The sequence below is a fragment of the Balaenoptera physalus genome (genome assembly GCF_965194825.1).
Source record: "Balaenoptera physalus genome assembly, chromosome: 16".
Taxonomy (NCBI): domain Eukaryota; kingdom Metazoa; phylum Chordata; class Mammalia; order Artiodactyla; family Balaenopteridae; genus Balaenoptera; species Balaenoptera physalus.
The window spans coordinates 84,173,756-84,190,343 of NC_138898.1; the positions used below are offsets into that span (position 1 = coordinate 84,173,756).

The 16,588-nt window shown below is 50.9% G+C and overlaps 2 protein-coding genes across 5 annotated transcripts in view; one reads left to right on the forward strand and one right to left on the reverse strand.

The window, feature by feature from the left end:
* Nucleotides 1–5,952, reverse strand: part of STYXL1 (serine/threonine/tyrosine interacting like 1) — a 62,994-nt gene extending 57,042 nt beyond the window's left edge. For 2 of the 4 annotated variants that reach the window (XM_082429600.1, XM_082429597.1), the window contains exon 1: nt 1,982–2,217. The gene's annotated coding sequence lies outside the window, so the exon portion shown is untranslated. Of the gene's footprint in view, nt 1–1,981; nt 2,218–2,767 lie in introns of those variants that run through there. The other 2 variants (XM_082429598.1, XM_082429599.1) reach the window with 2 other exon arrangements.
* On the forward strand, nt 2,221–16,023 carry MDH2 (malate dehydrogenase 2). The gene is made up of 9 exons (XM_082429596.1): nt 2,221–2,404; nt 5,959–6,127; nt 7,651–7,734; nt 8,227–8,336; nt 9,691–9,816; nt 12,843–12,920; nt 13,774–13,873; nt 14,216–14,367; nt 15,711–16,023. Exons 1-9 carry the CDS (start codon nt 2,339–2,341, stop codon nt 15,840–15,842), a joined length of 1,017 nt encoding a protein of 338 aa, XP_082285722.1. The 5' UTR covers nt 2,221–2,338; the 3' UTR covers nt 15,843–16,023.
* The last annotated feature ends 565 nt before the right edge of the window (nt 16,024–16,588 follow it).

Below are 16,588 nucleotides of genomic sequence, written 5' to 3' on the forward strand. Positions count from 1 at the left end.
AATTCCCTGTTTCTGTACACATATACTTCTCTCAGGCTGGTTTCCCATATCACTTCCATTTGTTTCTTAAACCCAGATGGGCACAAACGCTTATCAATTCTTCCCTCTCCCTCATTTGGCCCCGCTTCACCATTTCTAAAACCATCACCGTAACTCAGATATTTATCATCTCATTAGATAGCCTCCTGAACAATCTCCCTGCCCTGCACATTTTTCCCTTGGAATCTTTAACATGCCAAAGTCAGTCTCATCTTCCTCAAACACAGTTCTGGTGGCATCACAAAAGCCTTTGATAAACACCTGCTTCCCGAGGAATAAAATACAAACTTCTCAGCTAACATTCGTTAAGTCCTGCACAATCTGGGTTTTCCAGCCTCGCATCTAAAACCACTCAACTCTCCCAAAATTCAGAAACCCACTCTCAGCCTGGTCAGGTGCTGGACAATAAAGAGATGAAAGAACCTGACTGTAAGATGCTTTCAGGTCTAGTGGTAAGATAGAGGGGTAAATAATCAGAAAGAACACAGTCAGTGATAAGATAAAGAACACTGTTTGTCCTCACGTCCCCTCTCCAACAGAAATTATCTGTTCACCGTCCCTTCCTCCAGGTTTTCCTTTGGGCTCTTTTCCCTTTCTTTCTCATCTGGACACTTCCCATTGTTAAACGCCCAACTCCTAGTGCCCCCCCTTTGGGAGATCCAAAGCCCAGGCAAGGATCTCTCCCTCCTGTGGAGGAGAATGGTCCCACTGAGAAACTCCTGCTCTTCCTTTACATCTCAGCTTAGACGTTTCATCCTCCAAAGTCCTCTCTCACACGGCCCCCACCTCCACCCCAAATCTGGGGTAGATGGACCTCCTTTGTGTTCCCACAGCCCCTCATAATTCTCCTAGTGTTGGCCATATCATGCTTCTTGCAGTTTACCTGTCTCCCCACTAGACTCTGAGCTCCCGGAAGGCAGAAAATGTCTGCATCTCGTTCATAGTTGAACACCCAGCTCCAAGATTGGACTGGCACATCTTAGTAGCTCAATAAACAAGGTAAAAAAAGGAGGGAGGAAAGAGTAAGCCAGTCACCATGCACTCCCTCCTATGGATAGGTTCTTCAGCACCTGTGCTAACTGTTCTTTTCACCGCTGGTTCCCCGACCACTGTTCCCAGGGAGGCGGTCACTGGTCCCCCCGCTGGGTTTGTACACTCCTCTAAGGTTAACAACCTGCAACACACCTACCTGTCCCACGTGACCCTGAACTTTTTGTGGGCAAGGAATTCTCTGTATGCCCAGAAAACAGCAGTGGGGCAAATGAAGCTTATAAGGATACTGATATATAAGCTTCTTGTGGGTAGAAACCGTATCTTTACTTTCTTTCTGGTAGACTCTGAACGAATCCACTTAACTGACCTCAGCCATGGTTTCTTGGTCCCTAAAGCAGAAACAGTGTGGCCAGGTTCACAGCACGGCTGGGCAGACCTGAGGGGCAGGGACTGAGTGACTTCGCAGGTTATCAGCTGGATACCTGTTTCCTCATCTGTAACGCGGAACTGCTTTCCTGTAAACTCGTAGAACAGTGTCTCGCGCCACGTCAGTGTCTCAGGGTCGGCCATTCTTGGTAGGGGTGTCTCTAAAGCTTTGTAAACTCTACTAGAAGGTCCTGGGCACCAGGAGGGACGACAACACTGGCGGAGGGACGACAACACTGGCGGGTGGACGGGGTGTGTGCGATCGGGGGGGGGGGGGAAGGGTGCACTGGAGTGACTAATTAGAGGAGCCTTCATCCTCCACCCCAACCCCGGGACTCTCAACCTCCCCTCCCCTCTTTCCTTTCCAGAGCTTTCCAGAGCTCTCCAGAGCTCGGAGCCCCTCCCGCCTCCAGGGACAGGAGGGGTGAGTTGGGCTGAGCTCGGGGGGCTCGGGCCGCACCCATTCTGTCGGGCCTGCGGCGCGACCTCAGCCGGTCTCCCTGTCAGAGCCTCGAGCCCCCACCTGCAAAATCGCTCCTCTAAGGCTCTTCCAGCCTAAAGCTCGTCTTCTTCCACCTCTAGGGTGCGGACTCTCCCTCCCACTCCGACCGCGTCTCCCCCACAGGCCGCACGGAGCCTCACCGCACTACGACCCACCCCAAGACTGCGCACGGGGAGCGTCCCTCCGCCGGCCTCCGCGACAGCGCGGACGCGGCCGAGATACCGCGAGATCTGGGAGGTGGGGCGCCGGAAGCCAGGCCACTCTCGCGAGGCCAGGCGGAGCAGAGCCGGGAGGTCCGGTGCAGCGTGGAGGTCGTTGGAGACAGTGTCCTGCTGCCAGCTCCTTCGCCGGCCAGTCCGCGCCCCGCCCGTCTCAGCCATGCTCTCCGCCCTCGCCCGGCCTGCCAGCGCCGCTCTCCGCCGCAGCTTCAGCACCTCGGCCCAGGTAGGTCCTGCGAGGGGCTGCCTGCAGGTGGAGGCTCCCCGACCTAGGCCACGTGTGTTCCTGGCTCGCGAGCAGCCTTGACCCCCGGGCCAGCCTGGACCGCAGGGCCGCCCAGTGCTGGTCCTCGGCTGTGGCGTCCTGGGCCGGCCCTGATACCGGGCAGGAGGTGCGGGGGAGAAAGCCCAGGAGTCGGGGGGGTGGGGAAGTAGTCCAGCTCCAGGACCGGGGCGCTTCTCCGAGCCTCCCAGTTCGCCCCCGGGTCCCCCAGAGGGTCTGCTCTTGACCTGTGCTCCTTCAAGGTGGAGTAGCCAGGTTTCTAGGGCCGAAAGTAACTTATTTTCCATAGTATTTTGAGAGACTAACCTCGTTCTTGCAGCGTCCGTACAAGCACTGTGTAATTTTTAACTCCATAGTGCAGACAGGCAGAGATACCGAGGGCAGAGCACTGGTCCAAGGTTACACAGTGTTTTGGCCAGAGGATTAAAATTCAGCTCTCCTGACCACTGTGAGTGACTTTTTTGGATCATCAAGCCTTTGCTCTAAGAACCTGAAGACTCTGCTTCCTCTTAAGGACCTTTTGAAGGCTCCTTCCTGCGGTGGGCGGACTGGGCCTGCCCCCGGGTGTTGTTAACTGCGCGGCTTGGCCTGGGACTACTTAAGCCTAAGCTATTTTTAGCTGTCTTCTAGGGTAGCGATTCTCAAACGCTGGTGTGTCAGAATCACCTGAAAGCTGGTAAAGATCAGAGGCCGAGGCTCATTGAAGGAGGGTAAGACCTGGGCCTCCGTGTTTTTTACCAAGTTCCCCAAGTGATTCTAATACAACCAAAGTTAGAACCCAGGAGATGCCCACATTGCCTCTTAGAGTACCACACCCCAAAAGGGAGGTGATTATTAAATGAGGTTCCACATTTCTTACTTAGCTTTTGTTCTTTAGATCAGTTTCCTGTGCATTCAGTTCATTCGAAAAAATAAATATACGAATGAGTACATTTGAGTATCCGTGTTGCCCAGAACTGTGCTGGGTGCTGCAGGTGATACCAGGATGAGTGAGAAGTGGCACTTGAGCCAACAGTGAGTAAACAAACTTAGGACAGGTGGAGGTGATAAAGATTGATGCTGAGTAGTGGGGGAAGGGGGATTAACTGCAGGTAAGACTGGGATTTGCTGATAACGATTTCATGAGGTGTATGGAGAGAAAGAGGAACATGGAGAAAACCAAGGCTTTGGGTTTTGGAGCTGAGATTTGCTGAGGTGGGAAATACTGCTAGAAGAGAGTGATTGTAGTGGGGTGGGTATCAGGAGCTCAGATTTGGATATGTTGAGTTTAAAATGCCTATTGGACGTACAGGTGGAGTTGTTGAAGTATATAAGTGTATAAGTCAGAAAGATGAGCTTGAGCCAGATGGTACATTGGCCTAGGGAGACTTCAACCTCAGTGTATTTATGTCTCTCCGTATGTACTAAGGTACTAATATGTATGACACAAAAAACAGAAATTTAAAAACCATAACAGATTAAAAAAAGCAAACTTACAAGTGAAGGAAGTGTTACTATATATCCATTTTCAAAGCCCCGTTGCTAAACAGTGTGCTGTTGACAACCACTCCTCAACGTGGAAAAAGATATGGAGTTTGGAAACAGCTTGTTTACAAAGAGATCATGAGCTAACCTGCAATACCAAAGATTCTTCTCATCTCACTGTAAAGATATCACCACTTACAAGTTATGTTTTTATAAATATTAACTAAGTTGATGAAACCTTATAATATACAAACAATAACATCACTTCATCACACTGAAAGCAATCCCCTCTTCCCTCTCCCTGTGTTGTGTTCATCTTGTGTGTCACATAGGACTGATTCACTTAAGGACCCTAGTTGAGAGCACCAGGTCAGTCAGTTTCTTGGTAGAGTTTAATTCTTCACCTGATAGATAAAAATAAAGACACAGCCTTGACATTGACATCCTGCACACCAAGGGAACTGTCTTATGCGCCCCACATTGGAGCCCTGGTCAGCCTTGGGAGCCAGGCCGAGTAATCTGGGCATGAGGAACTTGACAAGATTTTTACTCAAGGAAATGATTAAAACTTTGAATTTTTGGAAGGGTGGTTGAGAGGTGGAGCTGAGGACCTAAGTTAGATAATGGAATCAGGATGGAAATCAGGGGCAGGTTGGGAAGATGTTTGAGATGCCAAGTCCTTTCGTGTCCTAACTGGGTGTCTCCAATAAGGGAGGAAGCAGAAGATAGCTCTAAAGTTTTGAATTTGGTTGAACACACGTGCCATTTGGGAACAGGGATGGGAGAGGTAGTAAGGACAAATTTATTTACACAGTTGGGTTTGTGGGACCAGTGGTCTGCCTAACAGAACTGGGAATGTGGAGTTGGAATTTGAGAGTTCCTAGGATTCGGGACAGGATGTGGGAGTGATAATTGAAGGTCTGGAGGTGGGTGAGATGGCCAAACCTCAGGTTCTGGGTTGGTCCAGCTAGTTTTCTGTGAAGTCAAGGGTCCACCTTTAAAGCACCAACTTAAAAACAAACAAACGAAACCTGAATTCCAATCTTAGATGTAATATATGCTTTTTAGAGTTTTAGTTTCCTCGAGGAGATTACACTGTGTGTGGTTGTTTTGGTTTTGGCTTGAGTTTTGGTTTGTTTGGTTTGATTTTTGTTTTTGATAACAGAAGCCCATTATTACTAGCATCCGTTGCTGTGGAACACAGCGTGCAGTGATAATGTAAAGACCCAGAGTACACGGCTGCCCTAGAGGACTGCACGCCGTGCTTTGAGTTCTTGTGGCTGCTCTTCTCTCAGCTTGTCTTCTTCCCTGGCAGCTCCCTGCCTGCTTGCCGGGATAGGCTCCCCTTCTCATTTGTGAGTTTAGGTTAGAAACAGCCTCACTCGCAATGGTTAAGAATCCGCCTGCCAGTGCAGGGGACACAGGTTCGAGCCCTGGTTCAGGAAGGTCCCACATGCCGTGGAGCAACTAAGCCTGTGCACCACAGCTACTGAGCCTGCGTTCTAGAGCCCGTGAGCCACAACTACTGAGCCCGCGTGCCACAACTACTGAAGCCCGTGCGCCTAGAGCCCGTGCTCCACAACAAGAGAAGCCACTGCAATGAGAAGCCTGCGCACCGCAACAAAGAGTAGCCCCCGCTCACCGCAACTAGAGAAAGCCCGTGCGCAGCAACAAAGACCCAATTCAGCCCAAAATAAATAAATTTATTTAAAAAAAATAAAACTGCACATTGAAGGAAAGGCTTCTGTTACCAGTCGAAGTGGCGATTGAGTGAAGTTTGCTCCCCTTTCGGAGGTACAGGAGTATGCCCCTGACTGTCACAGCATCTAGAGACATGAGTTCTCCCCCATTTTCCTGAGGCAAACCTCTGAACTTCAGAAGGAAAGGGGACCTTTGGAATGGTAGGAATACGATTGCCTCTTCATTTGGTACTGCTGCAATAAGAGACCCAGTGCAGTACTCTGCAGTTTACCATGTGAATCCTTTTAATGCTGATTCCATCTTCACAGTCCTCTCTCTCTGCCTCTTTCTAGAACAATGCTAAAGTAGCTGTGCTGGGGGCTTCCGGAGGAATCGGGCAGCCGCTTTCACTTCTGCTGAAGAACAGCCCCTTGGTGAGCCGCCTGACCCTCTACGATATTGCTCATACACCCGGAGTGGCCGCCGATCTGAGCCACATAGAGACCAGAGCAACGGTAAAAGGTATTGAGCATGCCGACCCTGGAGAACTTACATCTCTCCTCCCCCGTAGGCCAGGATTCAGGTTTAGAGTGAGATTCTTAAGTGAAACTAGGTGTTCAGAGACTTGGGGTTTCCATGTTCATTTTACAATTAAATTTTATAAATTATTGCACCTTTTTTGACTTGAGTCTACAAAAATTTAAATAGTGTTTTTGAGAATAACAACGGTGCTCTCATCTTCCCATTTTTAATTTTTTATAATTTAACAAGTAATATGAGGATGGGGAAGAGGCAGCCTCCTGCAGGGGTGCGGGGGCAGTAAGAAATGCTGCCAGTTGCTCCCCACCCCGGGCCATCCCTCCACCCCAGGGTTTCCTTTGCCAGCTTCCTCAAAACATGGCCACCTTAGGAAAATCCAAGGGAAATCTAGGTATGTCATCCAAGAAGTCACTCATAATTACATATAATTATATATATCCTGCTTATTTTACCTTCACATTATAGCAGCATTTTTCCATGTCACCAAATTCTTGGTAAAATCATTTTTAAAGATGTACTATAATTTATCACTTATTTATTATTATACCCACACTGTTGACCATTGGGCTGTTTCCTGTTTTGCTCTACTGTAAATAGGTAAGCTGTGTAAACATCGTTATCTTTACATCTTGTTTCTTAGAATCCTTAAAAAAAAGAATCCTAAAAGTAGAATGAATAGGTATGACCATTGTAAAGCTTTTACTATAAAGTATCAGATTGCTGTGCAGAAAACTTATACTGCTTTCTGTCTCTGCTGTCAGTGTGAGACTGTTTGATGGTGTTTGCATGTATCTTCATTTGGTGTAGACAACACAGGAGATTGACTGTCAGCTCATTTGTTCGTGTGCCTTCCGTGGTCCCTCTGAATTAGTTTGCTCATTTTCTTTGGGCTGTATATTTGAGTTTCCAAAAGCTCCCGCAATAAGGGAGAAGTCAGATCAAAGCAGATTTTGGCCGATTTCCCTGAGATCTTTGAAAGTGGACCTTCTTTTCCTCAGATGATAGGAGTAAATAGAATGGATGCTGATATTTAGTCCCCGTTTATCAGCACGGGGATTTTCTCTCCTGGCCTCCACGGTGCCTTCTGATCTGACTCCGAGACAGAGCTTTTGTTAGGATGACCGTGACGTGGAATAAGCAGCCCTTACTGGGAGCCGAGAAGCACTTAGAAGTGCTGGCGAGTTGGGCTGGATAAGGAAAAGCAGCCGACTTGGCTGATTCTGTGGGAACTTGGGCGGTTACTCTGTTCCAAATCGGGGCTGGGCCAGTGAGGCTGGAGGAAAGTGGAGTGAAAGAGACTGTCCTGCCAGCCAGTGTCGTCAGGCCCACAGTGGTAGTTCTCCAGAAGAGGAACCCCTTCACGGGCGGGCCTTCCAGCCTGTCTTGAGGCCTGTGGCTGGCCTTGGACTCAGGTGGGCCCGTCCTACCCGGGCTCTGTCCCCACAGACGTGCTGACCTCTCCAAGTCGGAAGTGGTGAAATTGCTCACGTGGGTGTTTTTTCCAGGCTACCTCGGACCTGAGCAGCTGCCAGACTGCCTGAAGGGCTGTGATGTGGTGGTGATTCCAGCGGGAGTCCCAAGAAAACCAGGTGTGTGTTGAAAGCCTTGCCTAGCATCTCCCCACAAGTCAGCTGAGGATGTAGTTTTCCATGAAAAATGGATCTGGTCCGATCTCTGCTGCAGAAAAAATTCCAAAGGCTCCCCAGTGCCTGTGGGGTACGGATGAAGCCCTCCACCTGTCACTGGGTCCCCTCGCCCAGTCTCATTGTGTTCTGTGTGCACTTTTTTTTGCATGGAACGCCCTTCCCTCCACCTGCCTCCACCTTGGAAGCTGTACTGATCCTTGGTGATCCTCCTCGGGTGTAACCCCCCTCATTCCCCTCCCCACGCTCCACCCTCACAGACCTCTATCTTGGCACTTGTCACACTGGGCCGTTTTCCCTACAAGATAGATTTACTTGAAACAGGGACCCTGTCTCACTCATGTTTGAATTTCCCATAACAACAAACACACACAACTTGGTACACGTTTGGAAATTCGTCCTGTGCTTTATGAACACCTTGAATTGGATCGTTCGCAGGCATGACCCGGGATGACCTGTTCAACACCAATGCCACAATTGTGGCCACCCTGACTGCTGCCTGTGCCCAGCACTGCCCCGAGGCCATGATCTGCATCATTTCAAATCCGGTGAGTGCCGGCTGCTGATGCCTCATGAAAGTCCACAGTTAGCAAAAGTGTGCTTCTGTGCTTAGAGGGAGAACAATCAGGTTCATGTGCTGAAATGGATAAAGTGGATGAGCTAATAAAAGGCGCTTAGATTTATTTCCTAAGGATTCCTTCTGGCATAGACCAAGTGAGTTTTAACCTGGTTTTCCCATCGACCATGTGCCTTTGGGCAGATCGCTTCCCCTCTCGGTATCTTAGTTTTTCCACCTGGAAAATAAGCCCATTCCTGAGGCTGCTTCAGCCCTGATTGTGGTAGCCTGTTACCTCCTTTTACTGTGTTCTACTTGGGGTTTGCAATTCCTGCTTCCTGGCGTCCCCTCCCTCCTCACCCTCACACATGATCCCGTACGCAGCCCCCCAGGCCCTGCTTGCTGGTTTTTGCAGGAAGCTAGTTCTCCAGTTCAGAAACTCCGGGTGCTGTGTCCCTCCTGAGAAGTCGGCTGTGGCTCCCACGCCCGCCCTAGCAGGGCCTCAGGTTGCATTTGACAGCATCTCCTCCGGTCCTCCCTCCTGGTTGATCTGGACTCTGGTCTCCCAAGTACCAGAAGGATCTGGGTGAAAGTGCAGTGACACTGATGTTGACTCAGGAACGTGGCCGCTGATAAACACGCAGAGCTTGTGCCCGTGGCCTCTGAGAAGAGGATCCTGCCCTTTCCAACCAGCTCACCTTTCCTTGGGGGCAACTGGTCAGAAGTTCTTGGGGGGCTGATTAACCGGTGCCTAATATAAATCTCGCTGTTTTTGTCTTGTTTTTATTCTTTCTGTGTACCAGGTAATGTGTTAAGCACTTGCCATGTATTAAGTCACTTAATCTTCACAACAACCTCATGAGGTAGTTGTCTCCCGTTTTAAGAAACTGAGTTCTAAGGAGTTGAGGTAACTTGGCCGGGGTTACGACACAGAGTGACAGAGCTGGGACTGAGCTTGTAGCTTGTAGCTTCTTGCTAGGCTGTCTTTTTTTTTTTTAATGGCCATTCGGGCTAAGTCCCAGCTGGAGCAGAAGGTGCCTTGTGGAGCCTTCATCACATTTTTAAGTTGATAGTTGAAGGGTCATGTGCATGTTTGAACTTTGGGCTCAGAGGCCACCAAGGGGAAGAGTGCCTCCCTCAGTGAATGGTTTCTTCTTTCTCATGGCGGGGAAAAGAAGCAGTCTTTTAGAGTAGGGGGCCTTCCATCGTGAAGGTCGCTTATCAGGGCAATTTAATGTGACAGCTTAGGGCTTGTTAATGGTCTGACGAGAAGATTTTTCCTTCTGTCTCATGGCTCTGCTCTCAGAACGCAGGCAAATTGTGCCCCTCTCTCTTGGATTTACTAGGTTAACTCCACCATCCCAATCACAGCAGAAGTTTTCAAGAAACACGGAGTATACAACCCCAATAAAATATTTGGGGTGACAACCCTGGACATCGTCCGAGCCAACACTTTTGTTGCAGAACTGAAGGTAAGAGCTGCATCGGGCATCTTTCAAGTTACCTTTCTGAACCTCTCTGGCTATTCTTGGCTCATTTACGGGCATGGAAGACACCGGGGCCCTTACAGGTCACGTGTAACTGGAGGGTTTAAATGTCTTTATAGCTCGCCTCCTTGGTGGGAAGCAGCTTGCGCGTTTTCTTGGGGAACGCAGACGCAGGCCCCTGCAGGCTGAAACCGGCCAGCTTCCGTGTTGACCAGCTCGCTCTTCTCCCCGCTGCATCAAGGGTTCGGCTTTCCCTGGGTTTCTCACTGGCTAGGCTGGGTTGTGCTCTTCGTGTTCATCGGCTCGGCTCTGAAAACTGGTCCTAACAGGTTTTACCTGCTAATCATTAGACAAACGATAAAATCAGCAAATGTGAAGAACTTGGGAAAGTCCCTGAAATCACGTCAGAATTCTTGTCCCTGGTCTGTGTTCTGACTCCCTTCCTGGGTACCTGCAGTGACTTACCTCGGTTCTGCTCCCGCTGGCTGCCTGCTTCTTCCTGAGCCGCCAGGCTCGTCCCGGGGGGGGTTTGGCACCAGCGCCAGGTCTGGAGTCCTCGGTACCTTTCACAACTCGCTGTCTAGTCTGTTGGGTTATGGGCCCAGCAGAACCACTTCCTCTGGCCCAAATACATGTCCCTCCTGAGCTTCAGGCCATTTTTCGTGAACTTATGGGGGAGGGGGTCCTCCCAAGTCAGGAATAATTGTCGTGCACACAGCTTAGTGAGAAGGGCGCACACAGGACCGTTGACCTTCCTCTTCCTCCCCTGCGCCCAGCACTTCTCTTCTAGGGTGTGGACGGTACGGTGCCCCGCTGTGATTCATGCTCTGCTGTGTTCCTCAGGATCTGCTCTCCGAGTGGGGTCAGATCCCTGAGATGTGGCCCCGGGGCCTGGGAGCTCTGTGAGTGAAGCGGAAAGAGACACTTTAATTCCAGAGACAACTGAATCACCATTTCAGCGCACGTGTGTTTAGAGTGTGGTTGTCTTTGAGTCAGGAAAGGTTTTGCGGAGCGGGGCTCGGTGAAGCCGAGTTTGAACGCGCCCAGGCCGGGAGGCGGGGGTTCCGGCTTCCCGAGGCATACACCCCCGGTTCCTGGAAGCAGCAGTGCTCGTTCTCATAGGGCTCCTGTGGTGCTGCCAGCTCCGGGGGAAGCACACGTTTCCCCGGGGCCCCTAATCCTGCTGCAACAGTAGATACCTGTGGCTATTTGAATTAATTATAATTAAATTAGAAACTGTGGTCCTCTGTTGCACTAGCCACACTTGAGATGCTCCAGAGCCCCACGTGGCCGCTGTGGTCCCACAGAGAGTTCTGTCAGACCGTGGGGGCTTGGCCTCGAAGCTTTGCCACGTGACGCGGGGAAGCATGTCTCCGCCCTGGCCGGAGAATCTAGCGCCGGATGCGTCACTTAAGGAATGCGCCCTTTACCTCAGGCTGCCTGGCATTCTGAAAAGTTCCTGAATTGCATGGAGAATGAAAGGCTGCCCTTAACCTCGCAGCCTCTGGCTCCCCCCTCGGCCGTCTCCATCCCCGCCTTCCACTGGGCTTGCCCTTTGCACTTCATGCTCTGCTGATGGGACATGTTCTGTGAACCCCCAGGTCTTTGTTCTTTCTGCTCCTTTTGCCTAGAATACGCTTCCCTTGCTGGAGTCCTGCTCCTTCCCAGATGAAGTTAGGTCTGCCCCGGGAGGCCTTCTCCCAGGTGCCTTACAGAGCCACCCTGTGCTGGCTTCACCCATCGCATTGGAGTGTCTGTTTGTATCTGTCTCATTTTGGACAATGAGCTTCTCAAAAGCAGGGGCCCTTTCTGTTCGTGCCTGTGTCCCTGGTGACCGGCATGGTGCCCTGGCCTGTAGACACTGCCGTGCGTGTCCATTAACTCTGTGCTGCTGGGTCTGCCCACCCTTGTGGCTGGGCTCCCCAACCTAGGCAAGGCTGGTTCCTAACTTACGGTGTCTCTCTCTAGCAGCTGCAGCATTTGGGGAAGGTGGCAGCATTTTGGGGCTGCTCACCCCCTCCCGTTACTCCCACCAGCTTCTTTTTTTGACTGTGTTAAGAAATACCTGGTTCGACAGATGTAGAGAATGGACATATGGACACCAAGGGGGGAAAACTGCAGTGAGGTGGGGATGGTGGTGTGCTGAATTGGGCGATTGGGATTGACATGTATACACTGATGTGTATAAAATTGATGCCTAATAAGAACCTGCAGTATAAAAAAAACAAACAAAACAACTAATACTAAAATTTCATTGGGTTATTTGTATGGAAATATGTTAATATAAATGTTTCAGACATTACATGAAATTTCTAAAAATCTTATATTTGTATTTGTATGGAAATATGTATGGAAATATGTTAATATAAATGTTTCAGACATTGCAAAAAAAAAAAAAAAAAGAAATACCTGGTTCGCAGATTCTTGGGGGCATCGTGCCTCCGGTTTAACAGATGAATCAGCCGTCCCAGCAAGCCCCGCTTAATGAACCGTGGCGTTGTGACCCCTTTCAACTTGGTTTCCTTCTTTCTGTTCGAATCACTGTTTGAGTTGACAGCCTTCTCACCCCTGGGTGTTCTGGAATCTTGCTCTGATACGAGGGATTTGTCCTCTGTAACGAAGTGTAGGTACATAAGTCTGAGCTAATGCGTGGGGATGACATCAGGTGTGGGAAAGAGGATTGTCATCCTCTGATTCCAAGAAGCTATCGGACTGATGGGGACCAGTTGGGACCCTTCAAGAAGGCAGTTTTCAGCACATTGTGAAGGGAAAGCCTCAGAGTGACCTCACCAGACACCGAGTTACTCACTGCATGTGTCGAAACTGACGTTAGGCCGTGCAGGGGGGCCTAGTGGGACACGTGAGCACGGCTGGAGTCAGGCGGCCTCTTGCCTGGTTTTGTTGCGGGTTCTGTGGATTTTTCCGGTATTGGTGCTTTAGGTGCATATGACATGTTTTACACTCAAAGTGCTTGTTAAAAGTTAATCAAGCTTTACACTTTTGGTGACCAGGGTTTGGACCCGGCTCGCGTCAACGTTCCTGTCATTGGCGGCCATGCTGGGAAGACCATCATCCCCCTGATCTCTCAGGTGTGTGTGTCACCCTGCCCGGAAGCCTCAAGACCACGAGCACCATTCAGAGGTTCACTTTGGGGCCCTCGGAGCAGGCTGACAAGGCTCTCACCGTCTGTTGTTATTTTGAAGGGATTCCTGCTGTGGGGCTGTGGTCAGCGTCCACAGCTGTGGGAGTGAGTGTGGTCAGAAGGTGTTCAAAACGGCCAGTTCCTACACAGTGAAAACTGCCGGTGGAAACATCACTGCCTTCCTGATTAGGTCAGAGCAGGCAAAGCTGCTTTGTTTAAAAATGAGGAGAGACAAGGTAAACACCACTGAGAATAAGATAAATCACCTCATAACCTCAGGAGAAAATACTGAGGAAGCACCTTTTAAATCTAAGTTGGTGGACATCCTACAAAGCGAGCATTCAGTACCCTTGACAGATGTCCTGAAAGCCAGGGGAGGACTGCGGAAGCAGTCAAAGGCGAGATCCCTGGGTGCTGGTGGGTCCTGGGCAGGACCCTGAACAGAAGGGACGGTAGTGGAACAGTCGGTGACAGTTGAATAAGGTCTGTGGTTTAGTTAATTTCCTGTTCTTCATAATTGCACTATGGTTATGTAAAATGTTACCAGGGTAAGCCGGGTGAGGAAAATCTTTCTGCTATTTTTACAACGTTTCTCTAAGTCTAAAATTAGTCCAAAATAGAGAAAGTTTTTTTAAAATGAGTAGAGAACTCGCTACACCTCCCAACAAAGTTGGCTTTTTCTTCAAAGAAAAGGTCTTGATCTCCCACGTGGCAGCAATGCCGGGGCTCGCCGGGCGTGGGGCTGGGAGGTGACCGGAGCCTGGCCCTGCTCACATGATCCCCGTGACTTCCACTTGCAGTGCACCCCCAAGGTGGACTTCCCCCAGGACCAGCTGACCACCCTCATCGGGCGGATCCAGGAGGCCGGCACGGAGGTGGTCAAGGCTAAGGCCGGAGCAGGTAGGCTCTCGGGCAGCCCCGGGCTTTTAGAGGCAGAGCCGAAGACTCATGAGGGCCCAGCAAGGAGCGGGTCCTTTTCTAAGTTTCACGTCCATCTGCTTGATAAGCAGCCCCCCAGTCAGAGGGCAGCGCAGCTTGCTGGGGGGCGTGGAGTAGTGTTTGAGGTCAGCAGAGCTAATTCCATGCCATTTGCTGGTCTGTCATTTCAAGGGATACTGACCTAAATTCCTGATGAGACTGGAAAGCTGGAGGTTATGCAGATGGGGTTTTAGCTGGCGGGGAAGCTCACCTGGATCTTACGGTCGCCGCGCTAGCTTGGCTGACCTGCCTTTGTCCTCCTAGGCTCTGCCACCCTATCCATGGCGTACGCTGGAGCCCGGTTTGTCTTCTCCCTCGTGGATGCGATGAACGGAAAGGAAGGAGTTATCGAATGTTCCTTCATTAAGTCCCAGGAAACGGACTGTCCGTATTTCTCCACACCATTGCTGCTGGGGGTATGTATCCTGGAGGCCGGGTCTTGGCCGGAAGGAGGAGCATTTTCTGTAGCTGAGACTCAGCAGCTGTGCTCCGTGCGTTTGCTCCATGATTCAGATTTCCTTGTGCAGTAACTGCATCTCACCGCCTGGCCTGTGCTTGGATATTTGAGGGTAGAAGCATCACAGAATCAGGAGCAGGGAGAAACCTCAGTCTGTGGGGCTGACGGGAATCTCACGGCTCCAGCAGCTGGTCAGCAGCAGCCGCCTGGGTATGCTCCCCGATGAGACCCTCGTTGTGTCCCAAGGCGGCCCACGGACAGCCCTCACAGAAGAGGCTTCCCCGCACCAGGCTGTGCTTGTTGGTTCTCATTCTGACCTCAGGGCCTGCCGAGGCGTGTGCAGTTGGTAGGCTTTCCAGTTCAGGCATTCCTGGGTCCTGCTCCTCGTCCCACTGGTTTTCCTTCTTGAAATGCGCTGGGACGGGGCCCTTCTCTTCACCTTGCTGGCTTCAGCCAGGCTGGTTTTGGGCAGCCCTCTGGTCTGCTTGACTCCTCCCGAGTCTTCAGTGAGCAGGTTTCCACGTCTTAGCTGTGGGCACCTGCTGGAATCAGGCAAATGTGTGCTCGCCTTCCTCTCATGCCCAGAAAGAAGCCCTTCCCACAGACACCCTGGTGTCCAAGATCCCTGAGACCGACACTAGTCTCCAGAACTAACTGTGGTTAGCTCCAGAAGCAGCTGAGTGCAGGTGTGTGCAGCCTGGTGCGGCCTGCAGGAGAGGCCCCCGAGGCTGACGGTCCCGGTCAGGGAGGCTCCGAGGAGGCGGCCTGGACGCCAGCCTGCTGTTTTCCTAACGTCCGACCTGTATCTCCTTAATTACGTTGGATTCAGGTGGCTATTAAAGTGTTTCTTCAGTCCTTCACCAACTTGGGAAAAAAACTAGATCCCAAAAGTACACTCTGTGTCAGGGAGAATAACTCAGGCGCTGCTAATTATTGAGTTCTTCGTGTGCCAAGCAGCCTACATTGGTCCTCACAGCCTCCTGCGGGGTCGATAAGGAAACAAACTTGGTGGGTGCGTGACAGGTGCACACACAGTGAGTGCCAGAGCCCGGCTCCCAGCCCAGGGCTGAATGACAGAAGCTGAGCTCCTGGCACGGCTCACTCCCATCCTGCCCCATCCTGCCCCGTCCTGCCCCGTCCTGCCCCGTCCCCGGGGTGTGCGGCTCCCTCAGCAGGCTGCCCAGAAGCCACCGGTTAGACAGGCGAGGCAGGGCTGATGAAGTTACAAGCGGGATTTTCTGTAACAAACCCATTCATGGAAACTTTCTTGTAAAATCTTACCACCTCCCCTCTCTCCTTCAGAAAAAGGGCATCGAGAAGAATCTAGGCATTGGCAAAATCTCCCCTTTCGAAGAGAAGATGATCGCCGAGGCCACTCCTGAGCTGAAAGCCTCCATCAAGAAAGGAGAGGAGTTTGTGAAGAACATGAAGTGAGAAGGTGGTTAACGAGCAGGCCGTTTCCGTAACTTACTAAGGCGTCATGTCACCGTAAAGCCACTTCAGACACCGTTGTCTTTTCAATTTGCTTTGATGATGAGTATTGTATTAACGAACTACCCCTTCCAAATCTCGGGTCAGTCTGTCGGTGCATCAATAAAAGCAGGCTTTGATTTTCTTTTTTCAAGGTCTCCAATTAAATACTGCGCTTTCAGAACCCCGTTGGAACTGACTGCAGAGTGTGTGTCGGGCATCTCTTCCCCCCGAGTCAGAACTAGGGGTTATTTAAAAAGTAGACTGAAACGTCATGGTCTCATCCGTAGCTTCAAGTCTGTAATCTTCATCAGTAAGTGCTTCTCCCAGCCCTGCTCTTTGCACCATCGTGTCCCTCAGGTGTGTGAGCTGAAGGAAGGGCCAGCTTGGGTCTGATTCCTCGGTGTCCTCGCGCCTGGGCGGGTGGCAGCTCAGTGGCCGACGCTGGGCTGCTGTCTTCTGTCCCGGGGTCTTTCTGTGTGGTTTTCCTGGCCAAGCAAACAGCACCACTGGCTGGATTTCGTCTTCTTCTGATCGAGCCCTGATACTCAGTGGCAATGACTAGTCAAAGCCAGAATTGTGAGGAGGGCTGGGCAGGGGCAGGAACAACCAAACCAAAACACCAGCTGCAGCCGCAGGGCTGAGGACACAGGGGAGGTGGCTTCGTGTCTTCATCAGTGGCCAGAAGGGACTTCGTTGCATTAGCTGGG